Source organism: Wasmannia auropunctata, unplaced genomic scaffold, assembly GCF_000956235.1.
Source record: "Wasmannia auropunctata unplaced genomic scaffold, wasmannia.A_1.0 LD336106.1, whole genome shotgun sequence".
In the NCBI taxonomy this organism is placed as follows: Eukaryota; Metazoa; Arthropoda; class Insecta; order Hymenoptera; family Formicidae; genus Wasmannia; species Wasmannia auropunctata.
This window is the reverse complement of record NW_012026784.1, coordinates 7,826,394-7,847,948: the sequence shown is the minus strand read 5'-3', so window position 1 is coordinate 7,847,948 and position 21,555 is coordinate 7,826,394. Positions and strand designations below refer to the sequence as shown.

At 35.9% G+C, this 21,555-nt stretch overlaps 1 protein-coding gene and 1 long non-coding RNA gene across 3 annotated transcripts in view; both read right to left on the bottom strand.

The window, feature by feature from the left end:
• LOC105455658 (metabotropic glutamate receptor 2) overlaps positions 1 to 21,555 on the bottom strand; it is a 118,174-nt gene continuing 96,619 nt past the window's right edge. For both annotated transcript variants that reach the window (XM_011699149.1, XM_011699159.1), the window contains 13 exons: positions 18,956 to 19,126; positions 8,853 to 8,997; positions 5,907 to 6,158; positions 5,114 to 5,288; positions 4,873 to 4,979; positions 4,477 to 4,626; positions 4,198 to 4,331; positions 3,419 to 3,577; positions 2,849 to 3,015; positions 2,016 to 2,386; positions 1,436 to 1,587; positions 1,072 to 1,291; positions 1 to 933 (listed from right to left, as the gene is read on the bottom strand). In XM_011699149.1, the coding sequence (XP_011697451.1) occupies positions 686 to 933; positions 1,072 to 1,291; positions 1,436 to 1,587; positions 2,016 to 2,386; positions 2,849 to 3,015; positions 3,419 to 3,577; positions 4,198 to 4,331; positions 4,477 to 4,626; positions 4,873 to 4,979; positions 5,114 to 5,288; positions 5,907 to 6,158; positions 8,853 to 8,997; positions 18,956 to 19,126 (2,451 nt within the window). In that variant the 3' untranslated portion in view covers positions 1 to 685. The remainder of the gene's footprint in view (positions 934 to 1,071; positions 1,292 to 1,435; positions 1,588 to 2,015; positions 2,387 to 2,848; positions 3,016 to 3,418; positions 3,578 to 4,197; positions 4,332 to 4,476; positions 4,627 to 4,872; positions 4,980 to 5,113; positions 5,289 to 5,906; positions 6,159 to 8,852; positions 8,998 to 18,955; positions 19,127 to 21,555) is intronic.
• Positions 6,798 to 7,589, bottom strand: LOC105455654. The gene is made up of 3 exons (XR_975143.1): positions 7,416 to 7,589; positions 6,924 to 7,338; positions 6,798 to 6,815 (listed from the first exon to the last, which is right to left on the bottom strand). It is a non-coding gene; the product is annotated as an uncharacterized LOC105455654 (long non-coding RNA).

The following is a 21,555-nucleotide window of genomic DNA, read 5'->3' as shown; positions in this document are numbered from 1 at the left end:
ATATTATTTATTAAATGCCAGCGAAATTAATATAATGTTTTGATTCTTATTAGAACCATAATTTTCAAAATTTTTCCAAGAGAATTGCTATATTTAGTTACGTTAGTTACGTATTTATTAAGAGACAGGAATATAATATAATAGTAAGAAACTCATTATAATAAACTCATTATAATAAAAATTATACATATATTCTTGCGCACTTATGTTACACAATTAAGTAATCAAACAATCTTTAACTCTCGTATTGTACGCTCATTTATGTTTATCTGTCATATTACGTGTAACTTAAGATTATAAGTTTGTAACATATCATGCATCTTAGAATATACATATATTTTCGGCACGTTATACAATACGTATAATAAATTTCTTCTATTTCAGATTTACTCAACTCTAATCCAAACGTATACGATATATAAGTACACTATATCGCACAATTGGCGCATGGTTGTTGTTATTTTGCTGACGAGGAGCGTCTGACGATAAATTATTAATTGTTTTTTAAAATAATTTTCAAAATGGATATTTTGCCTGCCTCGTTATGCTAAAAAAATCCGTTGGCGTAGATCTAATTGTATATATATATATGCAGTAGAATAAATCAAACGACGACGGGATTCTTCGAGATCGGTTTTAAACTAACAGTTAATACCGGCGATTCCGTTGACAGTTCTATCTTCCGCTATAAAGAGACGTCGCTTTGAGAAAGCGGTCCATTACCTATCCTCGCATTACTGTTGAGCCGTTTCGCTGTCGTCGTGCTATTTATTGATTCCATGTTACTCGCGGACACGATTACGTCCGGCGATTTTTTATTACTCGTCACGACGGTCACAAATTCCTTCTCGTTGACAGTCGTCTGCGTTGATCGCGAAATGCACGTTGTCAGCGGCTCCCCGTTTTTCCGTTCCTTCAATTCCATTTCGTAGCCTGCGAACAAAAACGCGGGGGTGCCGCGCGTGATTTGTGGAACGTAATATGTAAATATGGAGAGATAAAAAACACATTAAAATGATGAATTCAAATTATGTGGGAATTTGGGACGGGGAGCTCGGGGACCGTGCTTACATTCGCTCTGAGTGGAGCAGTCCATCGTGGACGCGATATGTTTCTTGATGGCTTTATTTTGATCGCAAGTAGCGGCTGTCAAAACCGTCGTCGCCGTCACCGGCCCCATCATACTCGAGGCATTTGTGGCAGTTATCGCCGAACTTTTCGTCGGGTTAGGCCTTCCTGCCCTCACGGTTGGGCGTACGTTTCTCTCGGGTCGGATTAAAATAATGTACAGCTACACATATAAATAATACGCGTGAATCTCTTTATTGAGATAAATTAAGTTAAAAAAAAAATAGAGTTGCAATAATCGAGCACTCGATCACATTCATTTTAAAGGCGAGTGTTTCCAGATATTTTCAGAAGTGTCAAGCCTCACCTTCGGACTGAAGAGGCAAACCACCGTCACGGATGCAGAAAGACTGATTGTTACAGACATTGAGGTAATTCTCAGTGCGACGTTGCTTCCGGTACCGTAGTACAAAGGTACGAAAGCGAGCCATATGACGCATGTTGTGTACATCGTTAAACCTGGATTAGAAATATTATTTCTTAATGACGCTGTTCTTTTGTGCTTCATTAAACAATATTATCATATAATTGAAAGATATGTTAAATATCTGTTACATGTTACATTAATCGCGCTGTAATTGTATGATCCAATCTTTACCCGATTAATATTATCTTTATTATTTTTTATTATTTATCAAGCTGTATTTGTAATAACAAATAGTGGATAACATTGTTACAATGCATTATTATTTTACTTATACGTGTCGCATAAAAAATTTAAAGAATAGTGCTGTTTTTTTTTATCTTTATTGAGGCCTTTGACTCTTTATCGAGGCTTTTTCCAGTTTCATAGCACGAAAGACCATAGCACGTAACATAGTATGAACAGCGTAATAAAATATGCGTAATGTGGTGGCGCGGATATCGCGATGGAAAGGTAAACTTACCGATGTGCTTGCTCTCGTTGAAAGCTTCTGGAATTTTTCTCGTGAGGATGGCATAGATAGTACACACAATTATTAATATTATGGGATATGTAAATGCGATCATATAGCTCGTGTCGATGTAGTTGTTGCATACGAGTAGATTGTCTTCCATCGTGGGGTAGTGATGCATCGCTCTGGCAGGATCGATGATCATCCAAACTACGTTAATTAAGATCTGCACGGATATTAATCCGGAGCAGATGATAAGTTGCGACCGCGGTGATATGAAGGACGGCCTTTTTGCACTGCCGGCGTTGAAGATCCTTGAGATTCGATTGGTCTTCGTTAATAAAGCCGCGTATACCACCGTGAAACAGAAGCCCGCGGCGAATCTGTCAGCAGAGATGAAGCTGTATTTCCGTTTTCCTCAACAAGCATTCTATTAAAAAATGAGCGCTTTCTCCGCGCATAATTCGTATACTTCTATGTTCTGATTCTAACTCTCGACGCACAAAGATATAGTCATTTTATTTTTCATCACGTTATTTTTCTCTAAACTTTTTACCTCCCGTTTCCGCCACGAATATTGTCTAAGGGAAATTTTTTACACTCTTACTGTACCGTGATAAATTGTATTAAGAAGAAGGTAGGAAAATTAGTTGGAAAGTTATTAGATTCGAGAACCACGTAAAACTAGTAAAACTGCCACTTTTACTTGGACAGCATTGATCGTAACGCGAGAAATGTAATTTACCGAGTAACTGTAACAGTCTGGCAGGAACAAAGAGATTAATGCTGTCGCGTTGGAACTCGTGGAATATACCCGAAAAGATTCATAGGTTTTTTTTTTTTACCTTTGAATACCACAGACGATATGCGTAGGTTTGAATATCAGAGTGAATGTGACGAGGTAACAGAGTAGAATTCCCGAGAGTAGAACGTAAGATAGTTCTCGTCCAGACGCACGTACGACAGGCGTATCGTTGTGTTTGAGGAAAACTCCGCAGACAAATAATGTCACCTGTTTTTTTTTTCGCATAAAAACGTATATACATAGATCATATAAATGACTATGTCATAAAATACATGATATGGTTATTACAGTTTAAAATACAAGAGATACACACTTATATACACTGACAAGAGAAAAAAAGGGTTAAATCAAAAAATATTTTTTGATTCAACTATACATGGGCTGTCAAACAATTATTTGTTAATTCAACAAAATACTTGTTAACTCACAAAAATATCATGTTAATGTTATTGATATATGTTTAATTTAAATACATATATAATTGAACTAAAGAAAATATCAATAAAGCGCTTTAGATATTTCAACAATTTTTTTTTCTCAGTGTATAAGATTCAAGATCTCTCAATTTCAGAAAATTATAATCTTGCGAAAAATACCGAGGGATACTTACCAAAATCCCCGTGGCGGAAAAAGACATCGCACCTATCGCCCAGCCACTTTCCGGACGTAGAAATTCTTCCGGAACTTCCCGGCACTTCGAATGTGTTTCGTCCGGCAACGTGCCTCGTTCACACTGACTGCACTGCGTCTCATCCTCGGGATGCCGTATCTATTCGAGCAATATAGAAAAATTCTTGAGAATAAAACGGTAAATATAAAACAGCTGAATTTTATTTATATGTAATAAATTCGTAAATTTGATTCGTAAATTCACATCATTTATGTACTATTCAATTAACATTGTTTTTCATTAATTTTTTTCCATTGCAACGTATACCTTCTAATAATCTTCTCTCTTTTCCTGAGACACGCTATTACTCTGTTGCGTTTAAGTATATCATTCATTTATTATTCGTAAAAGAATCTTATTACTTTTTTCCATATGTCGCAAAACGGTATAAAAATATTATAAAAAGATAAGAGCATAAAACACGAACAAAATCATTCGGCACACACGCTATAAAAGAAGTCGTATAAATATCTTTTATCTTCATCTGACACGCATTCAACGGGAATTTTTGCTGACAAAGGCAGTAAGTATGTGATACTTTTCGCGTGAAACTCTCGTGAATTATTATAACTAAAGAAATGCAAAAGATATTTTCTATCATTACGACGTGAGATATTGTACGCGTTATATCTTTTAAAAAAATGAACAAAAAGACAAGTTAAATGTTTAATCGGACCTAGTAGGCGGTTAGTTATCTCAACAACACGCCGTTATCATACCTGATATTGAGTGCAATTAAAGCAATGCCAGCAGCATCTTTCACCCTCGACGTATTTCTTTGCCTGACCGTCCTCGCAAGGTAAGGAGCACACGCTTTCGGGCGGCTGAGGATGTCCAAGCTTAAATTGGATTTCTAAAACAAATACATGTGCGCAACGACGGGTGTATAGAACTGTATGTATAGACAAACAGTATCTAATAGGATATTGCAGAGTAGAACAGACACATCCTAAGCAAGATAGGGACAGATCTCATAACATGAAAGTGTATGAGCTTACCCGACATGTTCAGTCGCAGCTCGTCTTCCGAGTATTCGCCAACGCGAACCCACTTGTACTTGCCCGGTTCGGTTTGCTTGAAATGTATGATGTTGTACCGCGCCGGTCCGTCACCGTCCTTGTTGAAATTAAACTTGTCTCCGCTTAGACCTTAAACGTAGTCGTTCGATCGCCTATGAGTACCATGAAAACTTGATCGAGACATATAAGCAGCTAATCACGGTAATGTAGGAAGCATCTATCGTCTCTTATTGAATTTTATTCAGGCGCGAGAGCGTCGCGAGAGGGGATAAATATCGCCGTATCGATTTACAATATAAATTCCAACGACTGGAATCGCACCAGATATATTCGCACTTCAAAACCACCTTTAAGGAAAACGCTTTGTCAGCTTACCCTTGAAATTCACATTGCGCAGGTACTGCAAGAGTAACGTTCCGTTAGTCGGTTTCATCTCGTCGCACAGTCCCGCCTTTCCGTGACAAAGGTCGTGATGCATGTCTCTGAGAGAAAAAGAACAGCGTATTTTTTTTTTTAACAATTTATCAACATACATACACGAAAACAAACTTTCTGTATTTTTTTTTTTTTTTTTTTTTCAGAGACTTGTCCAATCTGTCGAAAAGATTCCAATTACCGAAAAGCGTGAGCGAATGCCATTACTGCATCGGAAACAAACTGCAGTTGGTCCTCAAAAGCCGTGTTCTGTTTGGTGAGACGTTCCTTCGTTGTGCATTTCTTCGTGTAATTTACGTTATACGGCGTCCGGGGCGCATTTGGATATTGGCATTTAAAATGGTCTTCCCAAAATTCTGAAATTAACATCAGAACTTATTTTTTTTATCCCAGTACATGATAATTCGATTTGGAATTTAGCGAAACAACATGTATATTAACGAGAATAGTTATAATTTCAAATAAAATGTTGTTAATGTTGCACGTAATACTCAACTTTCAATGAAAAGAGAATTGCAATTCGTAGGAATACATGTACAAAATTATTGCCTCGATTATTTCGTTCGACAGCTAATGATAGTGAACACGTTAATATAATAATAAAATAAGAAGCTTATCGCAAAAGTAGTCTAACTGCCACAAAATTTGATTTCCCATTTTATAGCATTAATAATGGTTTCATAAGTTCATAAGTTATTAACTTATGTATTAACTTACGTTAATAAGTTATTAACTTATGTAGTTAGACTACTTGCCACTTTTGCGGTAAGCGCCTCAGATGTCGGTCGACTTAGCAAGATCGCGTTTGTGTGCTAAGAGTTTGTCGGTATATATATTGACAGAAAAGTGACTTTGCTAACGACCGCAAGTGTATATGCGAATGCATATTCACAAGCGGCTTACGGTCGCTGTAAAAGCTAGATTTCACCAACAATAAGTTTCGCTCTCATCCAACATCCTTTCGCCCCTCTTACCGACGAACCACGGGTTCCTCCGATTGTTCTCGACGGTCAAGTTGAGGAAGTACTCTTCGAAACCCTTAACGGGGTTCGCCTGAGGTTGAACCGATAGAGTGCCCTCGACTTCCGGCTCGTTACCGTTACTCACTAATCCTCTTGCACTCCAGCCGTCGCTGCCGATCCAGGAAAAAACCCCGGTCGCTTTACGACGCCTGACCGCCCTCATGACCCCGGCGACTTCTTGATCGGAACCGAAGATAATGCAACCTGCGGCGTAAGTGTAAGTTGAGGGAACTTCTCGCGGAAATTTCGTATGTTAAAGTCGCGCGCGACACGGCGCTCTTTTATCTCGTTTCCTCGTTTATTATCGCGTGGTAGAAAAATCTTCACCACCCTGGTCTTATTTTATCGCACGGCCTACTGGTATCGCAAAAATTTCGCTTTTCCGAAATGAGAGGGATTTCAGCTTTTATTGGGAAAAGTGCCGATGAAACGGTCTCGCTTCGGTGTCGCGATTGGTGATTCCCATGAGGCTCGAGATTATACAGGCAGGAATCGATGAGGACGCATAAAAGGGAGCATAAGGTTTCGACCTTACAAAGTCGAGAATGGTTTGGTTACAAAAGGTTCTACACGAGGAAATTCTACATAAAATAGATGTTTATCGCGAGATACTTTTCCCTCCGCCGGAGTATAGTAGATACGGAGTATAGTAGATCTCAAACAATCAGATATATTCCTTGCCGGGGTCGTATATGCTTTTCTCGGATAAAATTGGTATTTTAAATTCAAATCGATGTGACTCGAAGAGATGGAAGTATCGTTTGAGAAAAAATCTTGTAGATGTAGGTACATACATTTATCTTCTCAATCGTACGTTTTAACGGTTGACATGATTATTGAGAACAATTTATTTAAAAAATTCTTCATGTAACAGATTATTTTAATTTCATTTATTAATCATAACAAAAATAATAATGGGACGCGTGAAAATTTTGCATATTACTCCGTTTCGAAAATATAATTACTTACGTTATAGTAATAAACATTGTGTATCTAGTTTGCTGCTTGGGAGATATTTCAATTTCTATCATCTCTCTCTCCCTTTCTTCCTATATATATCTCTCTTGACCTAATAATATCTCGTACAGAGCGAGAAAGAAGTATTCTTGAACAAAATCAGTAAGTATTTTAATGAACCGTTTAATCTCTCTCAACTTAGCTTTTTAAAAAATATTTCTTTGTGAAAGAAAAAGTGAATTATTTGTAAAAAATGTTGGCTGAAAGTTTGTCCAAGTACGAAAGATTCTAAAAGTCGTCGCCTCGGGAGAGATCTTAAGGTTCAGGGCCATGTTGAATAGGTTAAATGGATGAAACATTTATTCGCCTAAGGTAGCAGAAGAAAGCACGCATCGCTCATCAGACGGAGTCGCTAAATTCTATTTCCCTGAAACGAGATTACGGTTTCAACGTGGATAGAGAGTTATGCCATTAATTATACTTCTTCTTTATGTATGTACATACATACGCGGATACGCGAGAGAAGTTATCTGACAACACCATAATTTTTATGCGCCTTACAGTCATTTTCACTTTGTCTCATTTCTCATATTCCTTCCACGGAATGAACGTCCGCTCGTTGCTCTGTCATCTTGCGCGTCTGTCATCTCGCGTGTGATTTTTCTCGCGAAACGTATAGTTATATATCGAAGGACTTCGATATTTTATTAACGATACTGTACAAATACAGTACGATTCAATTTTATTTATCTTACCTCTCTCGTGTAACATAAGATAATATTTAAATAAGCTCATTATAAAATTGATATTCGTCGTAATTTGATCGTAATTTTCTCTTCACATGTTGTTTTACTTTTTATCGGAAATCTATAAATACCGGCATCGAGTAATTGAAAGAAGCAATTCGTTCCGTCGGTTAAAATGAAATACAAAATATCAGTGTCACCCTTTCTGGCTTTGAAGGCAAACTTATTTAAAATAAGACAGATATTAAAAGAGATAGTTTAATTTTCCCCCACGCGCAGCGAAATATCTTGTCGTTTCCTTAATGGAGCCTTGAAGATGCGCGTGCACAAATATTCAATTAAAATTATAATCTAAACCGCGCTTGTTTAACTTGCAAAGAAAGCCAAGGATTTAATGTTCGCTCGTCTTGCTTGGGTAGATCCTGGGGAAGAAGTGGAGGAGTTAGGCGAGTTCTGGAAATTTTCAACAAGGTTTGAATTGTTTCTGACACAGTACCGTCTGGAGTGAGTACCGTCGCGTTTCCATTTCGATAATGAGTCCATTTCGTCACTCCGAAGCGGATCGAATAAAGTCGGAGTCTTTGTTGCATTCACCATCGATACTATTTTGTAATTGTGTTTTTTCCACGTTCGAGAATCGTTTTAATATAAGAGAGGTGTTTTAAGATAATTAACGCTGACTAGAAGAATAATGTCGAGCGAATGGACAGACGATCGGCAGTAGAGCCGCGGCAATAATTTAAATATAAATCTTTTTTAGTGTCATTTATTGAAAAGCGGATTATCGAAGAAACGTCAGTTAAGATTTTACGGCTTATTCAAGAGGTCGATATACGTACCGGATTTATAATTTAGGAGAGAAGAATGAGAGAGACAGAAAGAGAGAGAAAGAGAGAGAGAGAGAGAGAGAGAGAAAGAGAAAGAAGAGAGAAATAATTCATGAGAGTGAAAATTTGTCATTTACGTTGGATTAACATCCCTAATCGTGTCAAATTAAAAATTGTGCATTATGATATATGTACATTTCTACAAACATGCAAATGTGCTGATATATACAATAAATGAATGCATTGTTCTATTGAGCAGTTAAAAATAAGAAAAAAAAGAACAATGATCAGAGACAACTTTTGCGTATATTTTTCTACACTTTGCTTTATAAATTAAGTTTATTTAAATTATTAAATCTTTATTTTACCTCTCGCTCGCGGTTTTGTCAGCAACTTTGAAACTATCTCATCGTAGGCGACCTCTTCGGCGACTCCGGAGTCCTTCACCAACTTTTCTTTGACGGCGATACATATGTTATATTTCCCTAGTAGTTCCTCGAGTTCCTCGAAAGCCTGCAACGCAGAGAGATAGAAAGGGATGCATTTTCTCGAAGACGTTTCCAACAATGCATCGTATCTAATGCGGGCCCGTTCGTGGCCTTCATCGAGCAGCGCACGTAGTGCTTTGAGGTCTTTTAGAAGAAAGATGGGCGTAGCAAGGAATGAATAGAAGGGCGGAAAGGAAATGTACCTTAATGGAAAAATATAGACTTAAATAGCACATCCAAAGATTCCTTCCTTTTGACAGGTTGTATAAAAAGATCATGATTCAGATAACAGAGATCGCTGCATTGAGACTTGAATCTTAATTACACGCAAACACAAATTATTGCGAGTGTTGTTGCTGTCCCACGTACGGAAATAGCGGTGTCCGTGGTATAAAAGTTCTCTATGCTGAACTTGAAACTTTAGGCATTAAACATTAATTCAATATTTTAATACAAAAATGTGCCATCTTCTTGTACGGTCTGTAGAAATATTCATCTTCTGACAGTGAAGTGTGTAATAATAGAACGTCGCTTATATGCAACGGCTGAGAAACGGTGGGATTTAGCCGAATCTGCATCCTCGAGATTGTTTCGCTCTATTGATCACGAAATGAATCACTACAATGAAATTCCGTGGTGAGATTTGATAGTGAGGTGGAAAAACTTTGTTACTTTGTCGAACAAATGGATATATGGTAATAAAAATCCCCATTTGTTCCGCGCTTTTGGCTTTCGACCGCTCGTTGAAAAATGTTCCCTTCGTGCCACGAAATCATATATATGTGTATATATATCTATCTATATGTTCTCGTATCGATCCGTTCCTCCTAGACCGTTCCTCTCTGTGCACATTTTTCGTATGCGATCCGTATGTCGCGCCGAGATCGCTGATTTCCAATCCCATCGCGAATGGTATTATCGATTGGTCGCGTCATACGGAAAAACGTAGTTACATACGCATATGGCTTATCTTTTTCCATATTTTTTATTCCTCTAAGGTTTCACACGATAATTTTGCAACAATAAAAAGGGAAAAATTTCCATGTTTTGCCAGGCACAAAGTGATGTAACTTCATTACTAATGGAATAATTTTAGCAATTGAGTGATTAAAGTCTAATCGCTCAATTGCTAAAATTATTCCATCAGTCGATCAAAATCACATTGAATTTTTGTTGCCATTAATTTTTTAATTTTTCTTGTAAAGCAGCGGTAATAAAATACAAATATTTGTTAACAAATATAACAAAAGGTATGCATTGAGCTTGAGCTGAGCACTGAATCTAGTGTGCGTGAGTTAAACTCCGGTCAATACGAATCATTGTTCCGCGAGTAGCGATAAATTAGCTGGTTGGAGAGCGGTTTCGAATTCCTACGTACGTATTATATATTCAAAGCGCGGTCCTTCCTTCATTATTATAGGACGCTGTTGGACGATATAATGGTTCTTGTTTTGACTCCCGTGCGAGAATTGAATTTGGTGTATATAAATGCCAATCTCTGGTAATATTAGAAGATCTGTTGTTATAGAGATGTGAAGCTATAAAGACATTTGAATATTTATTGTGAAACGTTTATTAAACATTCATTAAATTTATTTTTATACTGGCTCTCTCATACTGCGACTTTATTATTCATGATATTGCGAGTTGGAGATGATATTTTGTGTTACGCAACAGGATTAAAAATTATTATTCGAAAAACCTTTCCATGTGTAAACATAGCTTTGACTCTGTCATTTACTTAATGAATTACGCAGGAAGATTTTCTGGCCTTTAAAATGATACGAATGAAAAATAGAAAGAACTAATATGATATAAGCAAGAAATATGGTTGATTTTTTAAATATGGTATATTTTTTAAATATAAAGAAATTAAATATTTTACATTATATACGAAGGATACGTTGTATGAAGAACGTTTCATAGTTTTAAGGCAAAGGAAAGAATCATGATGAAGGGTAAATGTGATAGCTCGAGGGGATAGGAAAGGAAAGTTTAGGGATTGGCTATACGGGTTTTTCGAACCTTCTAAATATTTATCAGACTAAAGATCTTTTCGAATTTGGCTTTTCAGTATCTTTATTCTCTATACACACGGTTTACGGTTACTATATGTTTCATGGATACGATTTTGTATGTACGTCGTTATGTATTTTGTCACCTTTTTGCAAAATACGGTGAATAGCATGAATGTGAGCAAAGTAATTAAAAAAAATCATATTTTCCATAGGCAGAAAAAAGCCGTAATGTGTTCGCGTCATTTAAAAGCAGTATTTAAATTCCATCGTCTAAATAAGCAAATGTTTCGTAAATGCATTCTTTCTATATAATTAAATATTTAAAATTAAATATCGAGGTATTATTTTCTTCATTGTCTTTATTTCGATTTGTTTAAGATTCTCAATGTCGAATTCTATTGCTCGTGTGCGTGCATGTTTTCGGAATAATTTATTGCTTTAATGCGCAAAAATACTGTGGCACCCTTTTTAGCTTTTTACCTCCCACGAAGCCGCATCCGGTACTCAAGTAACTTCCGTTTAATCTCTTAGTTTCCCGGGCATGCCGATAACGTGGACCACGTAAGATCGATCGTTATGTAGTCCGCGTATTTCGCGAGGAATCTAATTATGGTTTGAACGTAATGTGCTTCGTTTTTCCCTCGTCTCTCTCGCTCGAAGAGAGCAGAATATTGTGGTGTAAATTCTATCAAGCGCACGCGACTTGACACGTACCGGGCGACGTATATGATAGGCGGTAATGAAATTCTGATCGGTTGGGTAACAGGGACGGCCTTTTCTTTTGATCGTGTCGCACCAGTCATTGCGGCCTTACGAGAGGTAATAGATCGAAATGCCATTTCTCTGTACCATCAAAATGTGGCTGCGTGTTAACTCATACGTGTCGCGCGTACGTATGCATGCGAAATATTAATTTAATGTGGGCACATCCATCATCGAATTTTGCTCGCAAATGCGACGATTGTGTGATTAATGCTATGGTCGCGTAAATTTGACGCCTCGAATTGCCAGCGGTGACGATATGATTGAATTCTTGAGAGTTAAATCTCCCGTGTATTTTAAAACAAAAAAAACTTTTTTTAAATCTGTTAATCTGTGCTCAACTAATATATTAATTACAATAAAATCGACATTTTCTTAATGGTTGGAAAAAGTATATATTTTACGGATGAAAGCTAGATACGAAAAACGAGATTTATGGATTTTAAATTCGCGTCACGTATCTGTGCACATTATATGCACATATTCGTGCGCTTATATATATCAGAATCAATTTTCTACTCATAAATATCAATGTTTCGTATTAAATTATTAGATCCCTCGCTTGCTTCTTTCACGTGATACGTAATTCTAGCATAAGCATGTGCTTGTGTAGGTAACTATGTGACATTATATGTGTTTATAACTAACTATATCAGTGGCAGTGTATAATTAATTATTACTGCTACAATTAATTGCACATTTAATATCTTCATTTTCTAGATATTAAATCTTTAAATTTGAAGATTGAAGTTTATTTTTATTTCATATATTTTCTTCAAATTTGTATATTCTGAGAAAGATAAAGTTGTACGGTTTTAATGAAGTAGAGAGATTGAATGTCATATCTGTTACTACATTTAATTTCATATTTCCGTGGCTTATTAAAAAAATTTTAATTAAAATATTGCATAATTTTATTCTTTTTGGCATGTAAAATTTTAGGCAAAAGTCCAAAGATAATAGATTAATTTACATAAACACAGTATTAATCAATACAAGGTGAATTTTATTCATAAAATAGACACTAGATTTTAATATACATACATATAGTTCGTGATAATAATCCGTACATCAACATAATTTGAAATGCAAGGAATATATTCGGAATACATTTATTGTGTATAGTGCAGCGACACGAAATACGTATATTGGGATTCAAGTAGGACAAAAGAAATCTCTCTCATTATAACGAAAGGTATACATAATGAAACAATGATTTATAACGTTAATTCCCCATCGCTTCAATTCAATCGTATTTTAAGCGGCTAAATCGCGCGGAATATCCGCTTCGGTTGTCACGCTTGCCGCGATACGATTCGTTAATCGCGGGAAAATTAATCAATCGCGCGAGATAATCAATCGCTGAATGTGATATAGAGAGGGGACGATCGTTACGCGTCTTGAGATGCAACGCGACAAGTGGAACGATCAGAGAACTTGCCTGAGTACGTTGGTAGCATTACGCGATTTGTAGCGTAATATTACTCGTGTGTCTTATACAAACATTCGGCTGGGCCGTTTGTTTTCGTAACGACCGCGGCGCCGAGAGGCATGTATCCGTGCGCGCACAAGGTCGCGCGACTCTACCATTCGCCCTATGCCGACGTTCGATCGCAAGGTTGCGGCTGCACAGATCGCTTCGTGTCGCGAGCATTACTTCTCGAGAGACATTAGTCTTTTAACATTTTCGCGCTGCCTGATACACGTAGCGACTGATCACTTCGCTCGTTCGATTAATTCCCGCAATTATAACGATTCGCTAGTCGAGCGAGCGTTTTCTGTTAATGCGATGAATAATTCGCGTAACTTGGCCCTTCGTAACGCGTAGCGAGGCGCAACGACGAACGAGCGTTACAAGCCATTGTTTCATTACGCACACGGGCGATATAATGATTTCTTTAGCCATACTCGAATTCGAATCGCGCTTTGTGTTTTCCGCCGATTCAAACGTAATTTAGTTCGCCCTCGGACTGGAGCGCGCGAGTAATACACAGATCGCGAGCGATTGAAATTAATAATACGGAGGGCCATGGTATATCGAACATTTATTTAATACGTATATCGTGGAATTTATATAGAGGTACCGAGAAACATCCAATGCGTAATATTGAATTTCGATTATATTCTGTCGGACGATCAGTCGCAACTTTTCTCAACCATTGAAACTTGACTCGCATCGTATCGCGCGGCAGAGCAGGCTAAAGTTGCCATCGTTTCCGGAATGCGGATAAAGGACGAGCGAACCCTAAATCGAGCGACGCCGCGTTCTATTATAGTCAGTATTATACGGTCGTTATTAACGTCATTAATCTCTCGTATCCAACCGTATTTCGATACTTAGCGATCGTGGAGGATAGACTTAATGTTCGTAATCGATTGATTTTAGTTAATATAGGCTCATCTCGCAAGACTTACTTAACCTGCATAAGTCGCGTGAATAATCGATAAAGCAACGATCGTATATATTATTCTCGGAAATCACGTTCCGCGAATATTATTTTTCTTAACTCGTACATCTATAAATAATTCCTCTTACGTCGTTTGTGCTGCTACGTGCAAAAGTAATCTCGAGGTATACATTCGTTATTCACGCGCGGAAAGTGCGCGAAGTGCAAGCACCTGCAGGGCGCCTCGATGATTGCGCCTGGCGTGTGAAGTTGGCCGCGCGACTTACGAATTCTCGCTCCGCCATGTCAGATTACGTTCTCGGCGCTACTTGCGGGCGGTATGCAAAGCGGTGACGCCGGGCGGACCCCGCGGACGACGCGCTACTCCAAAAGATAAGTGGACGGTAATGACGGGATACGCATCTGTGTAAGAAGAGGTGTACACAGGCACACGTGGGCCGCGTTGAGCATAGGCACATCTCTGTATACATATTCTTCGGGGGAGTCGCGTCTTTCGTCTGGCGTTACTACTCGCGAGGCGTCACGGGTCACACCGCCCGGTGCGGATCGTCGTTCGTAGGTTATCCACGTTATTCTTTCACCGCCATGTAATAAAGTGCGCGCCGCGAGATTAACCCCGGGAGTGCCGTGAGAGAGAGGTGTCGCGCGATCGTAATTTTTCGTCGATATTTTTCGCGAGTGAACGTCGCGAGTGAGTGCGCTCTGTGCGCGTCCCGAAGCAGTCCCGAAGGAGCGACAACGGTATAACGGCGACCGAGAGCACGAGGGGGGCATGCCGGGAGGCATCGGGCGACGGCGGAGCAACCCGTGGGGTGAGTAATTGTTATTCGTTTATTTGCGAATTTCGCCTCTCCCTTTTCCAGGAACGCGACTTGATTCCCGTCCATTACATGATATCCATTACTTGTACAATACCGCTCGAGGTTTAACTCCGGCGCAATTTCGAGTCTCCGACGTTGCGAGTACCGACACGGAAAGAGATATTATTCCGTCGAACGCGTCGCGTCTCACTTATTCGCACGGTCGTATAATATTACTTGCACGGATTTTTCACGGATTAATTATGCGAACGAGTTAATGGAAATGTGCGCCAGCTAGCAGCGGTCGCGATCATTTCATATGCATTAGCATTTGCAAATCAGATATCTAACGATTAAAAAGACGATTTAAAAAGTTTAACGGGAGTAATTATTATTTTTTTAGGTATTAATTACTTTCAACACTGCTCTAATATGAATATATTTATTTGTTGCAGATCAACGAAGTGTTACAATTCCGCTGCTGCGCATCGCCCGGTGAGTTATTTTTTATTTTAATTTTGGAGCAATAGATTTGTGAAAAATTCTGTTACAAATGTAAATAAAATGTGTGTGTGAAAAACGCGATATTATAAAAAAATTCCGAAGTATGTTTTTTCTAATGATTATTAGTTTTTATAAAAAAATATTAAAAATTTATCAAAAAAATTTTTTAAATGAATGTAGCAGTAAATTATTTTGTATTATTTAATTTTATCAGTTATCTGAAAATGTAATATTTATTTTAATTATTACAAAAAAATTAAAAAATTATAAGAGCAAAAAGACATAAGAATATTAGAGATAAACATATCTTATAATCTATTGCTTTGAAATAGGCTCTAGAATAGATTAGAGCTTATTGTTACAAAATATTTGTATAATTTATAATTATTAATTACATTTACACACACAGACGCGCGCTGTTTGACATTTTTCTTTTCGCTTTCGACATTTTTTAAAATAATTTTTAATTATCTGCCAATTTTTTATTCTGTACACTTACAAAGACGTATACGCTTATCGGAGTGATAAAAGGGATATTCCCGAAAAAAGATGTGTCTCATTATTTTTAACTCATTTTTTAAAAATTATTATTTGTTTTTTATAAGAATATACGAAGACGAAAAAATTGAAATAAAAAGATACAGAGATATTTCTCTGATTTTCGCTTTAGTTTTCTACATTGCAAATAAAATGTCAAAATGGAATCCGTTGCAGAAATAATAAGGTACGGTACGTGTACGTCTTGGGTATGATATGTACACATGGGAGAATATATTTTCTCACGGCGAAGTGTCGCGGTGAAGACGTTTATGCATTTTTCATGACACGAGTGCAACTGATTGAGGATGGCGTATTCTCGCTTTTATGATGAAACTGTAGAATCGCCAATTATCGTTTCTTGATAAAAAGCGTTACTTTGATACATTTCTCAATTACGCATTCGTCAAGCGCGTTAGTTTTCAAATTGGAAATGGATGAATGACTAGGCATCCCATTAAATAACGTTCGTTTATATTAATACGTCAATTTTCTTTATCATACCAAGTCACAGAACTGCCTTAATAGGAAATGTCTTCTCTTTTAATTATAATTCTTTTTCGCGAGTATATACACTTAAATTCTCTGCCACGCAACTTTCTCTTTTTTTTTCTGTTACGTTTGTACCAACTTTTACCGCATAATTCGCGTGTACTTTGGCTCACATAGGACAATTTACAGAGAACCAACATTACCTAATAATTAAAGTAGAAACGTTTATTTGATATAATTAAGTTCAGTTTTTGAAATATTTTCTCGACAGAGTTGCAAATTGCTTGCATTGTACGATTTCCATGAAAAACACATTGTTGTGAAAAGCATATTTGTACCATCTATCTTTGCGTTATCGAGGAAAACAATTTGATGGAAAAAGTTATGCTGGCAGGTAATGTGTAACAGGATTCAGGATGTGAAATTATCGCGTTTACTGCCGTATTTACGATTTCCAATATCCTGCAATGGATGATTACTAGCTGCCCCTGTTTTATATACTGCAAAAAGTTATATGATATGAATATCACTATCGTAATAGTTGGACACGTGATGAGTAACAAAATAACTGCATGTAGCAATTAAAGATAATAATTCTACCGTTACATTCAGAATATAGCAATATCAATATTTGGAATAAAAGGTTGATATTTTCAAGAAATGGTAACTCTATTCGACAAAACGATATATCTTTTTACACGATATATCTTTTTTTATAAGAAGTTAGCTTACTAATAATTAACACGTATAAATTTACTTAATTGCAATTTGAATTATTTAGGAGAAAATTTTCAATGAATGCCCTTATCGTAATTAAATTCTCTGTAAATTCACATTACTCATTAAATTCACGTGAAATTCATTTGCTAGACGTTTAGCGAAATCAAACAACTCGGCGAAATGGAATGGACTTGCCACAAACTTAAAATAATCTTAATTAGAAGCAAGTAACGTCGCTGAAATATACATATAAAATTTTCATGTTAACAATTTAGAAATAAGAGAGAGAAAAAGAGAAAAGTAGGGGAGAGAGAGAGAGAGAGAGAGAAAGAAAAAGAGAATCTTGCGTAAAACCGGAATATTATCTTAGCCAGAGGGAAAAATTTGACAAGTCTCACGATTTCATCCGAGTTATTTAATTGTCGCATATATTGAAAGATATTATAATTTTCGCGTAATGCTAAATATTCACCGGACTGCAAGTTGAGAGATAGCCGTCGAAAAGAGGAGTCGAAATTATTTGCGCGCCATTGTAAATTATTATAATGGATTTTATTCCCCGACAACGGGAAGTTGTCTTTCCATTTATTCTCGTTTTTCCACATTTATTTTCTGTGAATATTACGAATATTGTCGATTCGTTTATCTGCACCAGATTGTAGTTGCATAAAGGCCTATTTAGATGAAATAATTTTCAAGCGACGTGTGTAATATAACTTAATAAAATTAGATATAAATAGTTAATGTTTGTTGCGTATGTAACATTAATGTTATATAACATTAATTTTACATTAATGTTATATAACATTAATTTTACATACGCAACAAACATTAACTATTTATATCTAATTTTATTAAGAAATTCAAAATTACGATGACTGGAAATGTCAACTATACAAATTATACAATGCAAACTATACAAATTAGAAACTATAATTTCTATTAGTTTCTAATGTTATATGTTAGTTTTTAATATCGTGTTGCAAACGTCAACAACATCTTTATAAAAGAATAAATACAATTTTGATACGATACTGAAAGAATGGTATTGGCAAAATTATAGGTATATTAAAGATTATTTAACTCAAGACATGATGAATACTTTCTTAAATATTGCTAATAATATTTTTTAACTATTGTAATTATAATAATTGCTATGTAATTCATTAAAAAATGAAAAATTATAATAAATAACTGTTAGTTTTACTTGTTATTTTTTCGAGTTCCATTATTTATTTGCAATGAAATGAAATATGAAATCATGAGAAAAGTCGTTGCAATTTTACATTAATTCATTTAACATACGTACATTGCTATATTTTTATCAACAAATATTTGATTTAGCTTGAAAGCTTTGCGGATGGCATTATATGTAATAATATTGGAATAAAATACTATATTTGAGCAAGATATTTTCAATGCGAAGATTTATTTACATATTTGAATACGTACAGTTTTTAGTCAATCATAATTACAGTATTTATATTAGAGCTGTTATATAAGAGCAATATTTAATTTTAGTTTGTAACAAATTTTAACGTAAAATAAAAAGAAAATCATATAGCAAATTATATATCTTTTCTTTCTATGTATCGTACATATATATATTGTATTTATATAATTTAAAATGAAAAATAGAGATTAAATGCATGTAATTGAATGATAACAGATTATATATAGCTTGGCACGTTCTCTAATACTGCCCATAAATCTAAAGCCAGATATTGCGATCAAGTACTTACCTTTACGCCGTAGTTGCTCTCCTCGTAAATGATGGAAACGTAGCTCCAACCCATCGTCAGTACAATGTCGACCATCGCTTTGACCTGATAGTGATCGCTGGGTATCGTGCGGCTGAAATATTCGAAGCGTTGTTTGTTGGAAAGTTCTGGGCTCGTCGAGAAAAAAGAGACCTATAACACAATAGGCAATTTTCTTAAATTATTTAAACACGAAGGAGTTATTACGAATTTTATAACATTGTGCGTAGTTAGCTGTTCCACCGCGATTTTGTAACAAGATAATATTATTAAGATATTTATGCAGTGTTTGTGTAAAATATTTTTATTTGTATAAAATGCAGTGAAACGCATGATGTAGATAAATAACGTTGTTTACGTTTTAACCCCATCATCGTTCCTTGAATGCGCTGCAGCTTTTTAGATTAAATTTATATTCAAATTATTTTGTTTAAATCTTTAAAGATCTTTAAATTTGCGAATAAATCGTTATTTATATTAGATGATCAAACAGTCAAATGAATTTATGATTTTACCATTTTTTAAATATCTCTACATTCTCTCTTTTTCTTGATTTGAATTTTATATCTGAATTTGTTTTAGAGATTTGCGTTCGTATTGTTTAAATAAAAACCTTTTCCGTAAAAAACTTGTATACAAAAAATAAAATAAAAGCTTTTCTACGAATTATTTTATTTTGTTTATACAATTTTTTATTTTGTTTTATTTCGTTTCTACAAGATATAGCACAAAGCTATTAAAATAATTAAGAACAGAAAAACGTATTTTCAGTATTTTCTAGGATAAATAAGTAAGAATTATAAACTTTTTAAGCATAAAAAATAAAAAATAAAAAATCTTATAAAATTTCACTTTATAAAGTTTCCTGTTTATGAAATATTATAGATTTCTGTGGCATAAAAAGATTGTGATGCGAATATTTGTGATGTCGAAGTATCCATGTTCGAGGTACAATAATGGTGATATAAAATTCATGTGGAGCTTCTATCACAATCTTGATTTTTATATCTCATTCAAATGTCTGAACGTTTTCAAAAGTTTTTCATATTAGGTTTGCTTCTGTAATCTTGAAATCTACCGAAAAACGATATTGAGTTTTTCATTGCATTGCGTATGACATTATAGAATACGGATATTTGCGTTAGCATTGGACAATTCTCTTCGTGATTGCAGGCGAGTGGTTACGCTTGACTAAAAGCGAAGTAAACTTGGATCCTTCTGAAAGTGGCCGTCGTTTCTGCTAACCTCGAATTCTCCTATCGGTTCTACTGCCGGAATGGCCTGAGAGAGCGAAAACGTGTAAGTTTAGAGAGTCGCATGTAAAACTCGTACGGTTTTCTTGAGAAAGTCAAGATAATCGATAAATTTATATCGTTTAATGCTCTTTAAAACGATTTATATTGCACTGTCAGAACGTTGGGATTTCGTAGCGCTACGCAGCGATATAAATTTTACTAAAAATAACAATCTTAATATTCAAGTTGAAGAAAATATAGCATCAAAGCTTGAGAGGTATAAGTAATCAAACAGTTGTTATAAAGTTTTAAATATTCAAAAATTTAACAAGGATTCAAAAATTAAAAAGTCGCAGAATCTACGAGTTTAAGTCACAGATCAAAAGATTTGGAAATCAAAGTTCTGTAGAACGGAGTATTCGAAGAACAAAGTTTAAGGGATCTAAGAATGTAGATATCTGAGAATCGAAGGATAAAATCAAATACACTCTTACACAGCTGTTTGACGACCTAATATAAATGACGATTTATATTCGCGTGTGTATGAATTTAATCTCGAGACAGAGCCATTCAGAAAACGATGACGATTGTACATAAAGGATCGTTTATCTAAGTCATGCATTTCATCGTAACTTCATAATAAGTTCCACCATCAGTTTGTCGTTTATCTATGGACCAAGTTCTCCCTCTTTCCATACAATGTTCTTCGTTCACCATTTGTGACGCTTATCGAAGAATAGGCGATTTTGGGTTAGCCGCATGTGGCAACGCGGATAATTAATCATCTTTTCGTTCGAGGAAGGCGGGCGTAAGGTGACTTCCTTCGAGATCGACTTGCCGGTTGATACAATCGCGTTACGCCTTTGACGAACTTTGACGAAGATATGCCATTATTGTTCTTATTATCAGCCTGGCTTTTCAGAGTGCTGTACAAGTTGAATTTCTACCGCATGTTCTCCGCATCTTGATCTCGCCAAAGAATATTGAATGGCCCGAAATAGGATAAGATTGTTTATTATAACATTATAATTTTATTATAATTTCTATCGTAGATTTTTACTCGCGATTTAGTTCGGTTGCTCTCTATTGTCGTCCGATTTGTCTTAGCCAGTAACGAGATTTCAAAATGTTCGATCTGTACAAGCGACATCGATGCGTAAACATCGGATGAGTTTATGTAGTGAGAAACGAGGCAACGTTATCTCACGCCACGAAGGTACCAGCGCTACTTTTCTCCACAACAATGCGCGTCCTATCATACATCGCGGGTGTTGCACGCTATGGCGAATATATTTATCATGGTTTGTCAGATTCAGAGTGGTTCTCTCTCTCTCTCTCTCTCTCTCT